The sequence below is a fragment of the Amphiura filiformis genome, chromosome 19, assembly GCF_039555335.1.
Source record: "Amphiura filiformis chromosome 19, Afil_fr2py, whole genome shotgun sequence".
In the NCBI taxonomy this organism is placed as follows: Eukaryota; Metazoa; Echinodermata; class Ophiuroidea; order Amphilepidida; family Amphiuridae; genus Amphiura; species Amphiura filiformis.
The window spans coordinates 50,913,530-50,930,993 of NC_092646.1; the positions used below are offsets into that span (position 1 = coordinate 50,913,530).

General features: G+C 38.7%; 1 protein-coding gene across 1 annotated transcript in view; it reads left to right on the forward strand.

Annotated features, from left to right (window-relative positions):
- Positions 1-17,464, forward strand: part of LOC140141440 (DDB1- and CUL4-associated factor 15-like) — a 48,037-nt gene that overhangs the window by 14,518 nt on the left and 16,055 nt on the right. The window contains exons 5-12 of the mRNA XM_072163297.1: positions 471-607; positions 1,569-2,711; positions 3,360-3,539; positions 4,805-4,893; positions 8,031-8,159; positions 9,056-9,168; positions 11,622-11,677; positions 13,738-13,795. Coding sequence (XP_072019398.1) covers positions 471-607; positions 1,569-2,711; positions 3,360-3,539; positions 4,805-4,893; positions 8,031-8,159; positions 9,056-9,168; positions 11,622-11,677; positions 13,738-13,795 — 1,905 coding nt within the window. The remainder of the gene's footprint in view (positions 1-470; positions 608-1,568; positions 2,712-3,359; positions 3,540-4,804; positions 4,894-8,030; positions 8,160-9,055; positions 9,169-11,621; positions 11,678-13,737; positions 13,796-17,464) is intronic.

The window sequence follows — 17,464 nt, forward strand, 5'->3', positions numbered from 1 at the left end:
CCAGCTGATTGAACTTTTTTTCCATTGATAAGCAAATTACAGAGTCTATAAATTATGATATAAATGATGACATCAAAAACTCAATTTTCAAAATTAGTGACTTATGTCTGGTTTTGTGGGAGCAGCTCACAATTGCTCACTAAGTCACCAATTTTGAAAATTGAGTTTTTGATGTCATCATTTATTAGTATAGTTCTTCAGCTGTCATTTAATACCAAAATTATGTTTCTGGGACACGTGGTCCTCATTCTACGGTCTCTCAACGGGAAGGGGGGAAGCGACACATAAAGAAAAGGCAAATGCAAGAAAAATGACTTTAAAGTTGTAAAATGACAGGTTTAGGGCTTGTTTTGGCTCTGAAAATGCTAGATTTGAGTGCTTTAGACATATAAGACTATGCTGTATGTGTGGATGCTACGCTATTTGAATATTTACTCCTATTCCCTTTCTTGTGATTATTTTTTTATCAGTTGTACCAACTCTAGTGCAGAACACGAAGAGGAGAAACTATTGTGTTATGTAACAATAACTGGTGTGCCGTCAAATAAACCATGTCCTAAATGTCTGCATATGAAATATTCAGCAGAGCCAATCAATGGCATGTCAGGCAAGTATTATAATTAGGCTAATTTTTTTGAAAAGTTTTTTTTTATAGTTTTTTGCCGTAAAATCTTGAACTTTTTGAGACAAATTGGGAAGAAAAGTTATTTGATTCGATACACTCATTGTTTAGGTATAAAACAATTGATGTTTGTACTTCAATTGTGTAAATCAACCACAATTTCATACTGTGTACTTTTGAACACATCTGAACTGTGTACTTTTGAACACATTTGAACACTTATTTAGTTTTTTGCCGTAAAATCTTGAACTTTTGAGACAAATTTGGAAGAAAAGTTACTTGATTCGATACACTCATTGTTTAGGTATAAAACAATTGATGTTTGACTTCAATTGTGTAAATCAACCACAATTTCATGCTGTGTACTTTTGAACACTCGAAAATGACATCTTAGTTAATAATTTTGTTTAAAAAAATCTTTAAAAAAAAAATCTTAAAAAAAAATCCTTCTGCATTCGTTTTTGAAACTGCCATGGGCTTTGAGACATAACTTCTTATTTTTTTTTTTTAGCCTGAATACCTCTTAAACCAGTTTGTAACAGTGCAGAATGCAGTTGAGTTGGTTGGGATGGGTTTTTTTATAAAGCAATTCTTGTTGTAGTTTTGGAACTCAAATAAAGCAAATATCCAATTTCCAATTTGTTCTGATTCCTTTAATTTATCTGGCCAAAACTAGTTTCACACAAAAGAAATTTTTATGCCTCTACTGCGAGGCATACTGTTTTTGCAAAGTCAGTGCTTCCGTACCTCCGGATGCTGTATCTTGATAATGGATGGGTGGATTGACTTCAGATTTTCAGAATAGGGGTCATGGTCAGAAACTCAGCTACTTTTTTTTTTGGTGGGGGGGTGTAGCCCAATGGGCACTACAACTTGTGAACACAGATTTGTCTCCATTACCTTTATCCTTATCTTACCTTACAAAATGTTGCTATATTTTCTACAGGTGTAGGTTCAGTTTGGACTCCACCAGAACTAATGGAAGAGCTGTCCATCACCGATCCAGCTCCACCCAGCTGTCTCCGCCATGGCTTTGCCGTCCATACCAAATACGAACTGGCGCCGCCATTCCCATCATTCTCACCAAAGCATAGCCTAGCCAAAGATGGTGTCGCTGTTCTCAATACAGGAGACTCCATAATCGCTATAGCTGTAAATGTTGGTGAGGAAAAATTGCACTGTGGAAGCCTGTATTCACCGCTAAGATCGAGCGGCTCGACGCAGCGTTTTAGCGATAGCAACCTGCTGTGCAGTCAATCGGAAAGTCCAAGTGCTGGATGCAGGACAAAGTTTACTAGAACTTGCGCAACGCAGACTGATGGGATTTTTGTGAAAGATTCACCATCAATTCCTGCTCGTAAGGTCATGAAAAAGGATTGTACTGGTGTAGTTGGACAACACATGCAAGATAGGATATCACAAGTTTGTTGTGAAGATGAATTACCAGGAACATCAACACAGAATGTAAGACAACCTTACTCCACAACGGACCTTCATGATCTGCCCGGCACGTCCGGGCAGGACTTGGTGAGTCTTTGCGATAGTCCAGCATTTTGCTCGCAAGAGGAAGACGGCACACCCGATCAGGAGTGGCCATTTTCTCAAGAAAGTCTGGTGTCTCGACCACGACGTGGACCTGGTCATATCGATCAGCTTGCAATGATGGGATGCGGCAAAGCATTCACTGCATCGATGCCAGAAATCAGGATCAGTTTGAATGGACAGGATGGTGTCGATAAAAGCAATGATTTATGCGCAGATGAAGAAAGAAGTAGGCATCAAGGTTTCCAAATCATTGATGCTTTTGATGAAGTGCAAATGAAACCAAAACGACCAAAGAAACGCCCATACTCAAACACAAACTTCCCAGACAGGTGTTTAGATTCTGAACAGAAATGGACTGGTTGTAAGAGGCAGGAAAGAACACTGAATACAAGATCAGTAGGTACAAGCCCAATACAATGTGCTGAATTGATTGGCTTATATGCTGGAGTACCAGGACATGCAGATGGAAGGAGGGATGTACATGAACATGGCAGGATAGAGACAAAGAAAGATTGGTTTCTGGACAGTGATGACTCTCTAATAGGTAAATATGAATGGGCTATTCCTGTTGCAATCCAAACACACCCTGTGAAAGACATGAACTTAATCTCCCACACAGGGGGTATTGACTTTTAAAGGTCACACATTCAGGTAACCCACTTGAAATTCACACTCCTGTGTGGGAAATTAAGATCATGTCTTCCATATGGTGTATGGATTTCAACTGGAATAGGCCAGTACTGTTGGTTTAATGCATTTGTCAACTTTGACCCAGTATATGAAAACTGAATCTCCAGGTAGTGAGATATATGTGACCATCCACCACAAACTGGTCGTAAAGTCGGCATTTCCCATTTTGAGATACAATCAAAAGCAGTATATGGATTTTTATGTAAAGTATATTAGGAATTTGACCTTTGTTGAACCATAACTTCACTTCCAGATGGCCGATGAAGCTGGTTGAGGTGTCATTTTGAAGCTGAAAGTGCATTCGTTCAAAATCTGCAATAAACAGAAAATGATCTAGAGCCGACTTTACTACCACTTTGTGATGTCCCTATCATCATACATGTATACCTCATTACATGTATCCAGTACACAAGGCAGTGCTTTCACCATACAGGAATGCATTTGTCAACTTTGACCCAGTACTTCTGAAGACTGAATCTCATTTTGTTTATCTCATCTCCAGGTAGTGAGATCTATCAACAATGTCCCTATCATCATACCTCATTTGATGTATCCAGTACTCAAGACAGTGCTTTCACCATACAGGAGTGCACCTGTATCTTGCAAGGATTTACATATTCTGTAAGACGCTATGTTGAGAAGATGCCATACTTGGACACAGATGAACCCATTGATATTGACAGTAAGTGGTGCAATAAAGGAAAAGAAAAACAAACTTTGAAGTGAGAAATATCACTGATTATAGTTAAGAACAGGTGTGGATCAGGGTTGCCAAACCCGCGATTTGGTAGCCCAATTGGGCGACTTTTGAAGATTTTTCCCGCGACTTTTGACAATTTCCTGTCCCATAGAAACCAATAGTTAAGAAAAAATTTGGGTGACTTTTCAACATTGGCTCCCGCGACTTCCGGTAGTTTTCTGCCCCATTGAAACCAATGGTAAAGAGAAAAATTGGGCGACTTTTCGATTATTTGACCCGCGATACGGGCTGAAATCTTTTGGCAACCCTGGTGTGGATCCAGGGGTGAGGCTGTCCCTCCCCTTAGAGCCATATAACATTTTCATACAAAATAAATTAGCATTTCTTTGCCATAAAATGTTGGCTTTTGCTGTCAAATGTATCCCCTTTTATTTTTGAGCCGAACAACTAAGGCAAAGCAAAGAAAATTGGAATTTACTACCAGCGCCGATGTCGCCAATACGTGTCACTCCTTCGGTCGTGTTATGGTACGATCCTTTGTTGTGTAGATCACCGTTCTGCACGCCATATACGTACTGTGTTGTGACATTGTGTATGCATTCGACTAATAATTCCATTGTAATAATAAAATGATGGTTCCTGTGTTTTATTCAAAATCTTGATTTTTGCAGGGTATGTTGGTTTAATAAAGTACAATATAATCATGTAAAAAATAATTTTGAAAAATATTGAGGGTGGCGTCATCAGCAAATGTTATAATATGGCTTTAAAAATGGAAAATATAATTTTTGCTTTGTGCATACAAAACCTGTTCTTATGGGTGATTTTGACCCCCCAATTGGCTGCACATCTTTCCTAATACTCAATACCCCCTACACCCATATTGATCATTTCATAACTTTGCATTTAACATAATTAAAGAATTTGTTTTATTCTCAACAGTGATCAGGTTCACTACATCGCTCACGTAAACCAGCTGTAACCCCATTCCCCAGTTCTCTGATAGAACCCTTCACACATGTGAACAGAGATATTGCACCACTGGGTGTACCTTGGCTGGCCAAGCTTTCCGTGCCTATGCATGTTCGCATGATGATGCTATCGCATCACATGGGATACTTGCAGTTGCTTTGTTCATAGAGCTATACCTTGTCTGTGAACTGGTTTGAGTCCCTACTACATTACATCATCCAACATGGGACTGGTTTTTACATGATTATACATTTTCTTTCTCTGATATGCCACAGCTCCTGACTATGATAGCATGCTGCCAGTGGTAGTATGTGGAACACAGACCCACCCTATGGTCATTTCCAATAGGAACTCACTCAACGAGGTAAGCCATGTATGTACTATGATAGCATGCTACCAGTGGTAGTGTGTGGAACACAGACACACCCTATGGTCATTTCAAATAGGAACTCACTCAATGAGGTAAGCCATGTATGTACTATGATAGCATGCTACCAGTGGTAGTGTGTGGAACATAGACACACCCTATGGTCATTTCCAATAGGAACTCACTCAAGCCATGTATGTACTATGATAGCATGCTACCAGTGGTAGTGTGTGGAACATAGACCCACCCTATGGTCATTTCCAATAGGAACTCACTCAACGAGGTAAGCCATGTATATAGCATGCTACCAGTGGTAGTGTGTGGAACACAGACCCACCCTATGGTCATTTCCAATAGGAACTCACTCAACGAGGTAAGCCATGTATATAGCATGCTACCAGTGGTAGTGTGTGGAACACAGACCCACCCTATGGTCATATCAAATAGGAACTCACTCAACGAGGTAAGCCATGTATGTACTATGATAGCATGCTGCCAGTGGTAGTGTGTGGAACACAGACCCACCCTATGGTCATTTCCAATAGGAACTCACTCAACGAGGTAAGCCATGTATATAGCATGCTACCAGTGGTAGTGTGTGGAACACAGACCCACCCTATGGTCATTTCCAATAGGAACTCACTCAACGAGGTAAGCCATGTATGTACTATGATAGCATGCTACCAGTGGTAGTGTGTGGAACACAGACCCACCCTATGGTCATATCAAATAGGAACTCACTCAATGAGGTAAGCCATGTATGTACTATGATAGCATGCTGCCAGTGATAGTGTGTGGAACATAGACACACCCTATGGTCATTTCCAATAGGAACTCACTCAAGCCATGTATGTACTATGATAGCATGCTACCAGTGGTAGTGTGTGGAACATAGACCCACCCTATGGTCATTTCAAATAGGAACTCACTCAACGAGGTAAGCGATGTATGTACTATAGCATGCTGCCAGTGGTAGTGTGTGGAACATAGACACACCCTATGGTCATTTCCAATAGGAACTCACTCAATGAGGTAAGCCATGTATATAGCATGCTACCAGTGGTAGTGTGTGGAACATAGACACACCCTATGGTCATTTCCAATAGGAACTCACTCAACGAGGTAAGCCATGTATGTACTATGATAGCATGCTACCAGTGGTAGTGTGTGGAACACAGACACACCCTATGGTCATTTCAAATAGGAACTCACTCAATGAGGTAAGCCATGTATGTACTATGATAGCATGCTACCAGTGGTAGTGTGTGGAACACAGACACACCCTATGGTCATTTCCAATAGGAACTCACTCAATGAGGTAAGCCATGTATATAGCATGCTACCAGTGGTAGTGTGTGGAACATAGACACACCCTATGGTCATATCAAATAGGAACTCACTCAACGAGGTAAGCCATGTATGTACTATGATAGCATGCTACCAGTGGTAGTGTGTGGAACACAGACACACCCTATGGTCATTTCAAATAGGAACTCACTCAATGAGGTAAGCCATGTATGTACTATGATAGCATGCTACCAGTGGTAGTGTGTGGAACACAGACACACCCTATGGTCATTTCCAATAGGAACTCACTCAATGAGGTAAGCCATGTATATAGCATGCTACCAGTGGTAGTGTGTGGAACATAGACACACCCTATGGTCATATCAAATAGGAACTCACTCAACGAGGTAAGCCATATGTACTATGATAGCATGCTACCAGTGGTAGTGTGTGGAACATAGACACACCCTATGGTCATATCAAATAGGAACTCACTCAACGAGGTAAGCCATGTATGTACTATGATAGCATGCTACCAGTGGTAGTGTGTGGAACATAGACACACCCTATGGTCATATCAAATAGGAACTCACTCAACGAGGTAAGCCATGTATGTACTATGATAGCATGCTGCCAGTGGTAGTGTGTGGAACACAGACACACCCTATGGTCATATCAAATAGGAACTCACTCAATGAGGTAAGCCATGTATATAGCATGCTACCAGTGGTAGTGTGTGGAACACAGACCCACCCTATGGTCATTTCAAATAGGAACTCACTCAATGAGGTAAGCCATGTATATAGCATGCTACCAGTGGTAGTGTGTGGAACATAGACACACCCTATGGTCATATCAAATAGGAACTCACTCAACGAGGTAAGCCATGTATATAGCATGCTACCAGTGGTAGTGTGTGGAACACAGACCCACCCTATGGTCATTTCAAATAGGAACTCACTCAATGAGGTAAGCCATGTATGTATATCATATTGATCAAACATAAGTGTCCATAATAAGTTGTTTTTTTCCACAAAACTTCACACACACACGCAACAGATATATTTCTAAAATGCATCGAACCAATATAAAATTTGAATAATCATTTCAATTTCAAAATAAAATGGATCCACATTCTAAGTGCAAATTTCGCTTTGACTTAATTCCTGGTGATACTGGCACCCAGGGTACCCGGCCATGAATTACACAAAATTATCTGAAAATCCCAGCCTTACCCCATACTAAATTAAGTATTGGTATAATGAGTGCAGAAGAGCATGGTGAGGTGGAATTTTTAGAATCTATTTCTTTGATCAGCTAACAGATGGTACTTTTTCACTTCTGAGGGGTTAACATGATAAAATGTCTATGAAAATAATGTTTATTTCATGCATCTAAATAAAAAATGTCGTCTAGATCATAATTCAAACTTTTTAGCTTGACAAATCCATTTAAAAATGAATGCTCATGACTTTAGCTTTCGCCATCGTCAAGCTAAAAATTTTGAAATATTTATCTACAATCCTACAAATGCATCTATTTACTGTCATCTAGATCTATACCATTTGGCACCCTGATGTGCAGTGATGTTAACACATTGAGGGAGCTGTTTCACTTGCAAATATATGTGGGGTCTTTAAGCGTGTAGGGGTGTGTGTGTATGTAAGCATTTTGAGCGAACACTGGTGATTTGAAGCTGCGCCCAATGAAATATGCACTGACGTCACTGCCACATTGGGTGAAAAATGGTATAATTGCCCTCCTTTGAAAATGCAACATAGAGACATTTAGAAGAGAAAATAGAGCATTTGACAAACCTAAATTTTTCCTCGTACATTTTTCCACAGGGCCCATTTATACAAGTGAAACAACTCACTATGGATGCAGAGCATTATATCTGTGACACCATTCGTACTAGCGCATCTTGGGGGCGCCGTTACATCGCATTCACCGATTATGATATGCAGATACTTGAGGTGAGACAGCATTTTACTCCATATGGATGATGATTCTAATTTGTGCACTTAAGCCATAGATAGGGTTGACATCGATAATCACTAGGCCTGTTATCGATACAGTTTTTTGGAAGTCGATTTAACGGAAGCAAATTATGTGACATATTGATACAGTATCGATATATTGACACATTTTCAAGATGCAATTTACGTTTCTTCAATGTTTATTATACAACAAAATAGGCCCCCTACATCGTGCAAAGTCTTTTTTTGGATCTTCTGGAGGGGTTTGAGACAACATGATGGCTAAGCTTGCAATTGGGAGACGGTAATTTGGGATAATCTAAGCATGTGTGCCATATCATTTGTGCAGCGATACTATCATTGAGTGTACCAACATGTCGGAAGTCTATGTATTTTCAGACTATCGATACTTTCGACAATCGATAACAGGCCTAATAATCACATGATTCTGTTTTCTTCAATTCTGTTGGTCAGTGCCACATCACTTCTGGTTGATGATGCGCTTCATGGTCGAGTGAAAACAAGTCCTCGATTCGCATTGGTGCTGGGCCCAACTGCAAGCAGGTCATTCGAATGATTCTATGTAAATCCATGGTGTTATGAGTCTTCACCAATTATAAGCCAAACAAAGCATAATCTATGAGACTCTGTTTTTCTTTTACTCCAGGTTTGTCCCCATTCTTCATGTGTCGTTGTGATGATTATCATTTATGGCATGAGCTTGTTGGCATGAAACCAAGAAAGAAACTAATCTATGAGACTCTGTTTTCCTTTTGTTCAAGGTTTGTCCCCATTCTTCATGTGTCGTTGTGATGATTATGGCACTGATACGAGCTTGGCCTGAAACCAAGAGAGAAACTAATCTATGAGACTCTGTTTTCCTTTTGTTCAAGGTTTGTCCCCATTCTTCATGTGTCGTGGTGATGATTATGGCACTGATACGAGCTTGGCCTGAAACCAAGAAAGAAACTAAAGATGTGTTTGATTTTAATGAGGATTCAAAAAGGTGAGTATTGGTGGTATATTCACAGACTACTACAGACTATCTGTCCCTGTGCTTTGTATGCTGTGAGTTCTCGCATATTCATGAGGGTCGATCATTTGAAGTCACACCAGCGTTGTGTGTCTTCAGGTATACACAATAGAGTGTTGTGTGTCTTTGCCTTTAAGCGAAAGACCATAAAAATTTGAGGTATTTGCATATCAGTTCCGTCTGTCGTACTTCATGGAACGATCGGCCCTCATTATCGGGTGATTAGTAGTCTGTTAGGATGTCATCTACGAGAGGGTGAGATGGCCGAGCGTTTAAGGCGTTGTGCTGCCGGCCGGGAGATTACGATCAGCGAGGGTTCAAGCCTTGTGCTTGCCTTAGGTGAGAATTCTCTTCCTCTGCCAAAATGTTGCTAAAGGTTGGAAATCCTGCAATTTTGTTCAGTTACAGAATAAAATTGTAGAATTTCTTCTCGCCCCCATACACTGCTTAGCACGTGCAGGTAGTGTATGTGCGACGGCCTGTGGTTCGGAAGTCACATAAAGCTGTTGGTCCCGTGTACAGGAAGAGTCAAATTAAGTGTCAGAGCTATTCGAAAAGAGAAGGGGGCCATCCCCGGTTCTGATATCTGCAATCAATCCTAGGCTCCAGGATTGTGCATAGGTAAACTGTGCATGCTACTCAAATTTAGGTATGCACTCATATGTTGGAAGAAGAAAGAGGATGCCATACCTTGCTTCAAGTCTGGTAGTGACATCAAAATACGTCTCTGTACCTGAGAGAGAATGCTGTCTTTACACACAGGCGTATGATTCTGAGAACGGTGCACACTTTTCAAGGCTACGCAAATTAAAACATGCAGTGATATCACTTCTTAACTTCGAAGCGACACAAGGTATAGAATTAAAGCTGAATGAATGGGTTATACCCACTAATAAAAAGCGCAGTGATTTATAGTGCGCTACGCACAGGCACAACGCCTAGACATTGATCCACAAGCCTCAGCACACTTTACAGGTTGTCGCTGATCACTACGGCCCCACATCATTCCATAAACCATTTAACAACAAATCAGGGACTTTGCTGCTACAAGAGTGCACACCCTAAACATTCCACAAATAACCATCACAACCAGGATCAGCTCCCCGAGTTTCATACGGGTTACAACGAGACAATTAGCAGTAAGTTCCTTGTCCAGGGGAATTTCAAGCTAACACAATTTTCCACGAGAGCATACTAGGCACCGCCAGGGTTCGAAACCGCAACCTCTCGTACCATAGTCGAACGCCTTGACGATTGAGCTTGCTTGACTGACAATATGGTATTCCCTCATCAGCATTTTGATAATGAAATAGATGCATTTGTAGGATTGTAGATTTTATCAGGTTAGATTTTACGATTGCTAAATCCATAAATATTCACATAATTTTGACGTTCACCATCTTGGCTGATGGCTTCTTCAGAATGAATACTGCATGGGGATCCACTTTTCCCACGGGATTGGCCGTTGCTTCCAGCAAACAAGACTTATCAGAGAAGCAATTTGGATCAGAAGGCGGGGGGATGAAACAGTCAACCGGGACATCGGTACGTAGTTACTCTCTTGATCACATATACGATCCACTCATAAGAACTAAGCAACCGAGGGATGCGAAAATCCTGCGGAAAAAGTGGATCCCCAGTGGTAATTCTGAAGAAGCCATCAGCCAAGATGGCTAAAGTCTAAATTATGTGAGTGTTTTTGGATTTGGCAATCATAAAATCTAACCTCATTTTGATCATGTTCACAAACACTGTGGTCACCTCAGCTATAGAGGTTGTGCGTGAAATTATTGATTGGCGCCAAACAAAGGATTTGAACCGGTGTCCTTCACCGTAATCATGGCACAGTGCAGTCCATTCAATCGAATGTTGTCATCAACCTTTTTGATCGTAGTGCAGCTGTTATTTGTGTGAGACGAACTGTCGTGGTAGATTGCAATCATGCTTTTGTTGAATGCATCTGAGTAGTCCGCCATATTTACGGTATGATACGTCATATATGCACAACCTCTATAGATACTGAAAGAAACACTAGTCTTGTTTTCAGATTCAGAATTTTTGTGAATGTGATGACAGGAGCCTTCTAAAGGCAATAGAAGCAAATTAGTTAAATGTTTCGATAGAGCATCAATGTTTGGTCGATCCTTATTTAGTTATGAAATACCAATTAATTAGCTATTGTTAATTGTTATAACATTTAATCTTTGCATGTAATGCATTGTCAAATATAATTTTACCATTCTGATTAATTAGTTGATAGTTCATTAATAACAAGCATCGAAGTAGCATCGACGGTCAATCCAAACCTCAAACCAATTTGGTTCTGGTTCCTTAGTGTCCATTATGTTAAAAAGTTGAAATCTGCACCTTCACTATTGGAGACGGTAAAACTGTGTTTAAATGTGTTTGTTTGCTTGATATTGCAGTAGCACTCCCAGACTCTACCAGACTGCATTCAAGTTCACATGGAGTCTCAAAACAGGTCAGTATGACATTACGTTTTACTACCTGGAGAGAATTGATTAAAAATTGAATTCCCTCCTGAGGTTCGTATCTGTCAATGAGTTGACCAGATCACAACGGTGTTGTTATAGCTAGAGGCAGTATATAACACAAATGGGTTAATGAGTTACATAAAAATGACCTTATGTGGTATTTGGTTCCAAGGAAGTGAGTTTTGACTGAGGCAATATGTGGTTAAATGTTGATCCCTCACTACACAAGTTATTACCGTCGATTTGGTTGAAAAAGGAGGTGAGACATGACCAAATCTCTCCAGGTAACAAAACGTAATGAATACTATGATCAGCTCATAATAGGCGAGAATAATTTGCTCTTTGTTAACGTGTGAACCAATAAAGTCCCAACTAAGTCCCAACTTACGCACACCCGCATAATTTCACAAAAGCGAGCATCCGTCACGCAATACACAATACACAGTTTGCGTACATGCTGCGCCCAGCTCTATCTGTGTACGCTATTTTATGTCAATCCATGATGTTATGAGTCCCGACTATTGCAAGCTGATCATGCTACAGATGCAGACGATGGTGGACTACATTATTCAATGTGGCAACAGCCAAAAGCGTAAACAAAACAGACAATATGACGGCAACACTGCCTGCACGATGGACGCAATTATTTTTTCCCGGAGCCAAGATCCTGGCCGGGTGGCCCCATTACAGAAAAAAAATGCACAAAATATATTTCCCAGTGCAATATATACATTTTCACATGAAAATAAATAATTTTAAATTCAAAAAAAAGAGAAGAAGAAAAATTTTTAATCAATGGGAATCGATCTCGGGACCCTTTGCGTGGGCGAGCTCCATAACCACTACACTACGTATACTCGCTGATACACGTGGGGAAATTTTCAGTATATATCGTAACATATCGTATGCGTTATTCATACAAAAAATTAAAAAACAGTACTTACAATGAGGTTCACTTGCGAACCTCAACGGATTTAGACTGATAAAATAGTGCTTAATAACATACGTACAGTTTTGGAATAATTTGAGATATTTTTGTGTTTACGTGTAAAACCAATGACAACGTCAAAATTGAGCCAATCTTGGCCGGCCCCCCCTGACAGATGTATGTTTTTGTAGCGTTTCATTAGGTTTAATTTGTAAAACTTACAATTTATGAATTCATTTTGTAAAAAATTCATTGGGCACTTACCTGACAGTTTAGCCATCTTGGATGATAGAAATCATCAGAGTAAATTGTGGATGATTCAACTCCTTTCCAGTTCACTGGTCACCAACAGTGTGCACTAGCACCCAGAAGAGGATGGTAGACATGACTAAGAAGATATGCCCCCTCCAGGATTGTAGCTACATTGGGCGGTGGTGGGCGGCAGAGCTCACCACTCAGTTTTGGAGCCCACCACTCAGCTGCAATTTTAGCACTGGAGCCCACCACTCAGAGGCCAAAATTGCACCATTTTATTGAATTAAGTCAAGAATTTGGTCCATTTTGACAAAAAAAATGCCAAATATGCATGATTTTCATCAAATGTCACCCACCACTAAAAATATCCTAGCTACAACCCTGGTCAAATCTGTTTTTGAGGCCTCTCTTCCATATCCAGATGTATTCTTTGATATATATTCTTTGATGTATTCTTTGACATATCCAGATATATATTCAGATGCATTTAAACCTTTGTGTAGGACATATTAACTGATTTGAAGCCAAAACAAGAAAGGGCATTGTGCTATTCTGTCTCATTTGCTAATGGGCTTAGTACTTTGATCAGCACCAAAGTGGCGGGCCTCATCACATTAAATGATTTGAATTGGGCTATATTTCACTTGGCAAAACATGATAATATGTTTTTAATCCAAAAAAATTAGTACTGTATTTTTCTGGAATAGGGAGCAGTATTGATTCAATGGATCTATAGCTCTTGATATTTTAAGAATATATCATAAAAAATTTTACGTTGAAGTCTATGGCCAGCACACAGCTAGAGCATTAATAAAGTTGATATTATCTAATATGTTGGTGTCATGGTTATATTGTGTTTAACAGGGAAGCAGAAGACATTTGAAGTAGATGATCTTGTTGAGTTTGATCAGACACATCTCAGGTAGGTTCATCTCAATATGTAATGTGATCAAGCGATGTAACTCGGATGTAGGGAATATTGATTTTCAGATATAGCCAATAGTATTCAACTTCCTTTGTATTTTATTGTTCTGAGCAACACTAAAATTGTCGTATATCGCTGGAGCAGTAAGTCTAACTATGATGAGATTTTCTGCAAAATAAAACTCTGAGAATGGCTCCTAAGGAAATTGAAAACTGAATTTTGATTTTATTTTTATCACAATCTGACTCATTTTGCTTGATCACATCACATTGAGCCATATTATGCAACAAATTTGGCTCTTGCAAAATTGTTCATTCATTCATTCATTCTATCTTTTTTGGGAGCATGTGTGGCCGAGTGGATAAGGCGCCCGACTCATAATCCATAGTTTGCGAGTTCGAGCCCCGCTTTCGTGCTAACGTGTTGTGTCCTTGGGCAAGGCACTTTATCCTCATTGCCTACTGGGGGATGGGGTTGGGTTGGATTGGATGTTTGTATAGTTGTTTGTTTCAATGTTGCAATATTGGCGCTGATTAAGCTGCTGCCTGCAAATTGCTTTGTGTCTGTTTAGTTGTGTTTAATGTACAATTCTAGCAATTTGACCTGCGGGTCACCATTTGAGTTTGAAATAAAACCTTCCTTTTATTCTGGTAAGCTCTTCCAATACATAAGTACTGATCTCCCAAGAGGTCCAGATCAGACAATAATTACAAAACAAAAATGCAAAGAATACTACAGGGTGATTTAAAATGAACTGTACCCAACTTCAAAAATTAAAATAAAATACTTACCGATATTTAAATAATTTGTGTTTGTAAGCTGGAACAGGATAGTATGTTTCCTAATATTGTTGAAAAAATCATGTCTGTACCTCTAATGGTTTTGAAGAAAAGTACATTCGTAGAAAACACACCAAAAACTTTATTGCACACGGATGAGTATTTCGTTCACACTATCTGTTATACAGCATTTTACTCACTCAACTGCCCTCAGACACTGTCAGTTCAACATAAATTGCGCATGTTTATTTAAAAATGAACATAAGATGAATTGCTAAATAAATACAATTTAAATTAAATTTTAATTTAATTTAAATTTAAATTGAAATTGAAATTGAAATTTAAGTATTTAAAAATACTTACCGACATTTAAATAATGTTATATTGCAAGCTGTAATAGGGTAGTAGGTTATGTTTCCTATTATTGGTGAAAAAATCAGGTCTCAATTACGAGTGTATGGATATCGCACCAGCACCATTTCTATTTGAATTCAAATTTGCCTCTACAATTTCAAGTCAACGGGTCCTTTGTTCTACATGTATTATTTTTAAATAATATTACATGTTAAAACATGTAATATCTGCAAACTTGACATTGTAATTGAATATCAATATTATTGATTTAATAATGCGAAATAACATTTGTCTTGGTTTCGCTGTACATGTACGTAGTAATGATAGTTGCATTTTGTTACTGCGGTAGAGAACACGGCCACGGAAAAAATTAGTTCCGTGTGTTGGTCTAAAAATGGGATGATAACTTGAAAATGCGATATTTTCTGTCTAAAACCACTTATTATCAAAATTCAAAATTTCTACTAGAACACTTATCACTGATTTCTATGATAGTTTTTTGATATACAATCTCCGCAAATATATATATAAAAAAAATGGGTGAAGTTGGGTATAGTTCATTTTAAATCACCCTGTATAATACAAAAATGATGATATAAAAATAATACAGCAATGAAATAGCCAAAAATGCAATTTACTTAGCGAGATACAAGAGCATTTGCCCAACATCAAGTTTCAATGAGGTGAAAAACAACAGGACAAATTATGGCTATTGCATCTCTATATGAGTGCAAAATATTTTCTTAAATTAAACTACATACATTATACAGGCATGAGAATAAGATTAAAATAAGATGCTTTTACCATTATAATATCATATTAAACAGAATGACAAAATTTCCTTTTCTGACATCTCCCTTGCATTGCACTTTGTTGAGACGAAACACAAAATTAGAGATAATGTACAAATTTATACATGTATTATACATTGGTTATCCTCAAGTTTGGTAGTGATGTTGGTGATATGTGACACGTTATGTCAAAAGGAGAGACTTTTGGTTATCAATTTTGAGGTTTTTACATATCTTAAATATAGAGATATTTTTAATCCACATAACAACGCCGTTTCCCCAATGAAATCAGACATTCCTAAGCGAAGATATTGAGTTCGTAAGTTTTGGTATTATAAAATTGGAAATTGAGATATTGACCTTTAAAAATAATATTGACAATGTTGAGAGTAGAAATTACCTTAAAAATGTCTCAGAAACTACCAGATGCAAGTTATATTCTGGTCTAAAACTATCAGACAATATTTTTAACATTAATAACATCACAAATTTGCAACAAACCCAAATTGTAAAAAAATCTCCCGGGCAGATTTTTGGCTATTTCTCCATTTACGATCCTCTATCTCCTTTTGACATGACATGTAACATATTTTGCTGGCCTATCGCTGCCGTATCAAATTGCATGTGCAATGTTAATTGCATGGAGCGTACACACGCACGTACAAGGGCAGTTTGTCGTTACAGCGTGACCGTGATAAAGCATTGACGTCACTAGCATACTTGAGGTGAACCAAAGACTAATATATCGTTATGATATTGCAGAATTTTAAATGACAGTGTACTATTTAATTTAACTGTACATGTGTCTATTTAACCAACAAAAGTATAGCTGTGATATTTGAATTCTTCTACACGCTCGCTATGAATGATCAATGCAATTTTTGCCAAAGCTCACTACCATTCGCAAGATACTGTGTACTACCAAATCGGACCAGTTTAAAATAGTTGCTAACCTTAATCAAAATGCTGTTTCTGCCACTGGAACATTGTCTTTATCTCTTGTACTACTTTGTCTACTGTCTATATACCTTGATGCTATTTGGCCTATTGCATACAAAAATGGATTAACGGCTGAATTGATTGGTAGAGCAAATGCTATGACCCATGCATACGTTGTTGGGGACAAGTGCGTGTACTCTGTTTGGACCAGTATTCCCAGTATTATTATTGGCATCCAGCACATGAAATCTGTGAGAACTATGATTCCCATTTTTAAAGCAGCCCTCACTTCTCTCCTCCGACGTGAGACGCTCATTCTTAAATGTGGCACTGCATGTGTGCATGTAACAATACCAAATATTGAGATATAACACATTGCTAAAGTGATGCAACAAAAAAAGTTGACTCCAAGAAATAGACTGATTGAGTAGGATGATGCTTGACTGGTTCCCGTTATGTTCAGTGATTGAATGGTTACATTGGAGATTCTAGCATTGTCAGTTAAAGGTATGATGAGAGGTTGCCTCTCTGTGTTAAAATGAATATTTCTCTCCAATGGTAAACCAATACAAACTTGTGAGAACTCAAAATGATCATCGCCTAATCCTAGCGGTAAAGTACTCAATATAATTGCTGTCACCCAAATTATTGTTATAGTAATTACTCTAGACATGCGCGTAGGAAGCAAATTTTGTGTGCGATACCGAGCGATATTCAGAAATGTCCAGAATCTATCAACACTAATCAGAGTCAAGAAGAATAGAGATGCTTCACTTGATAAAACGGACAGTACAGATGCAAAT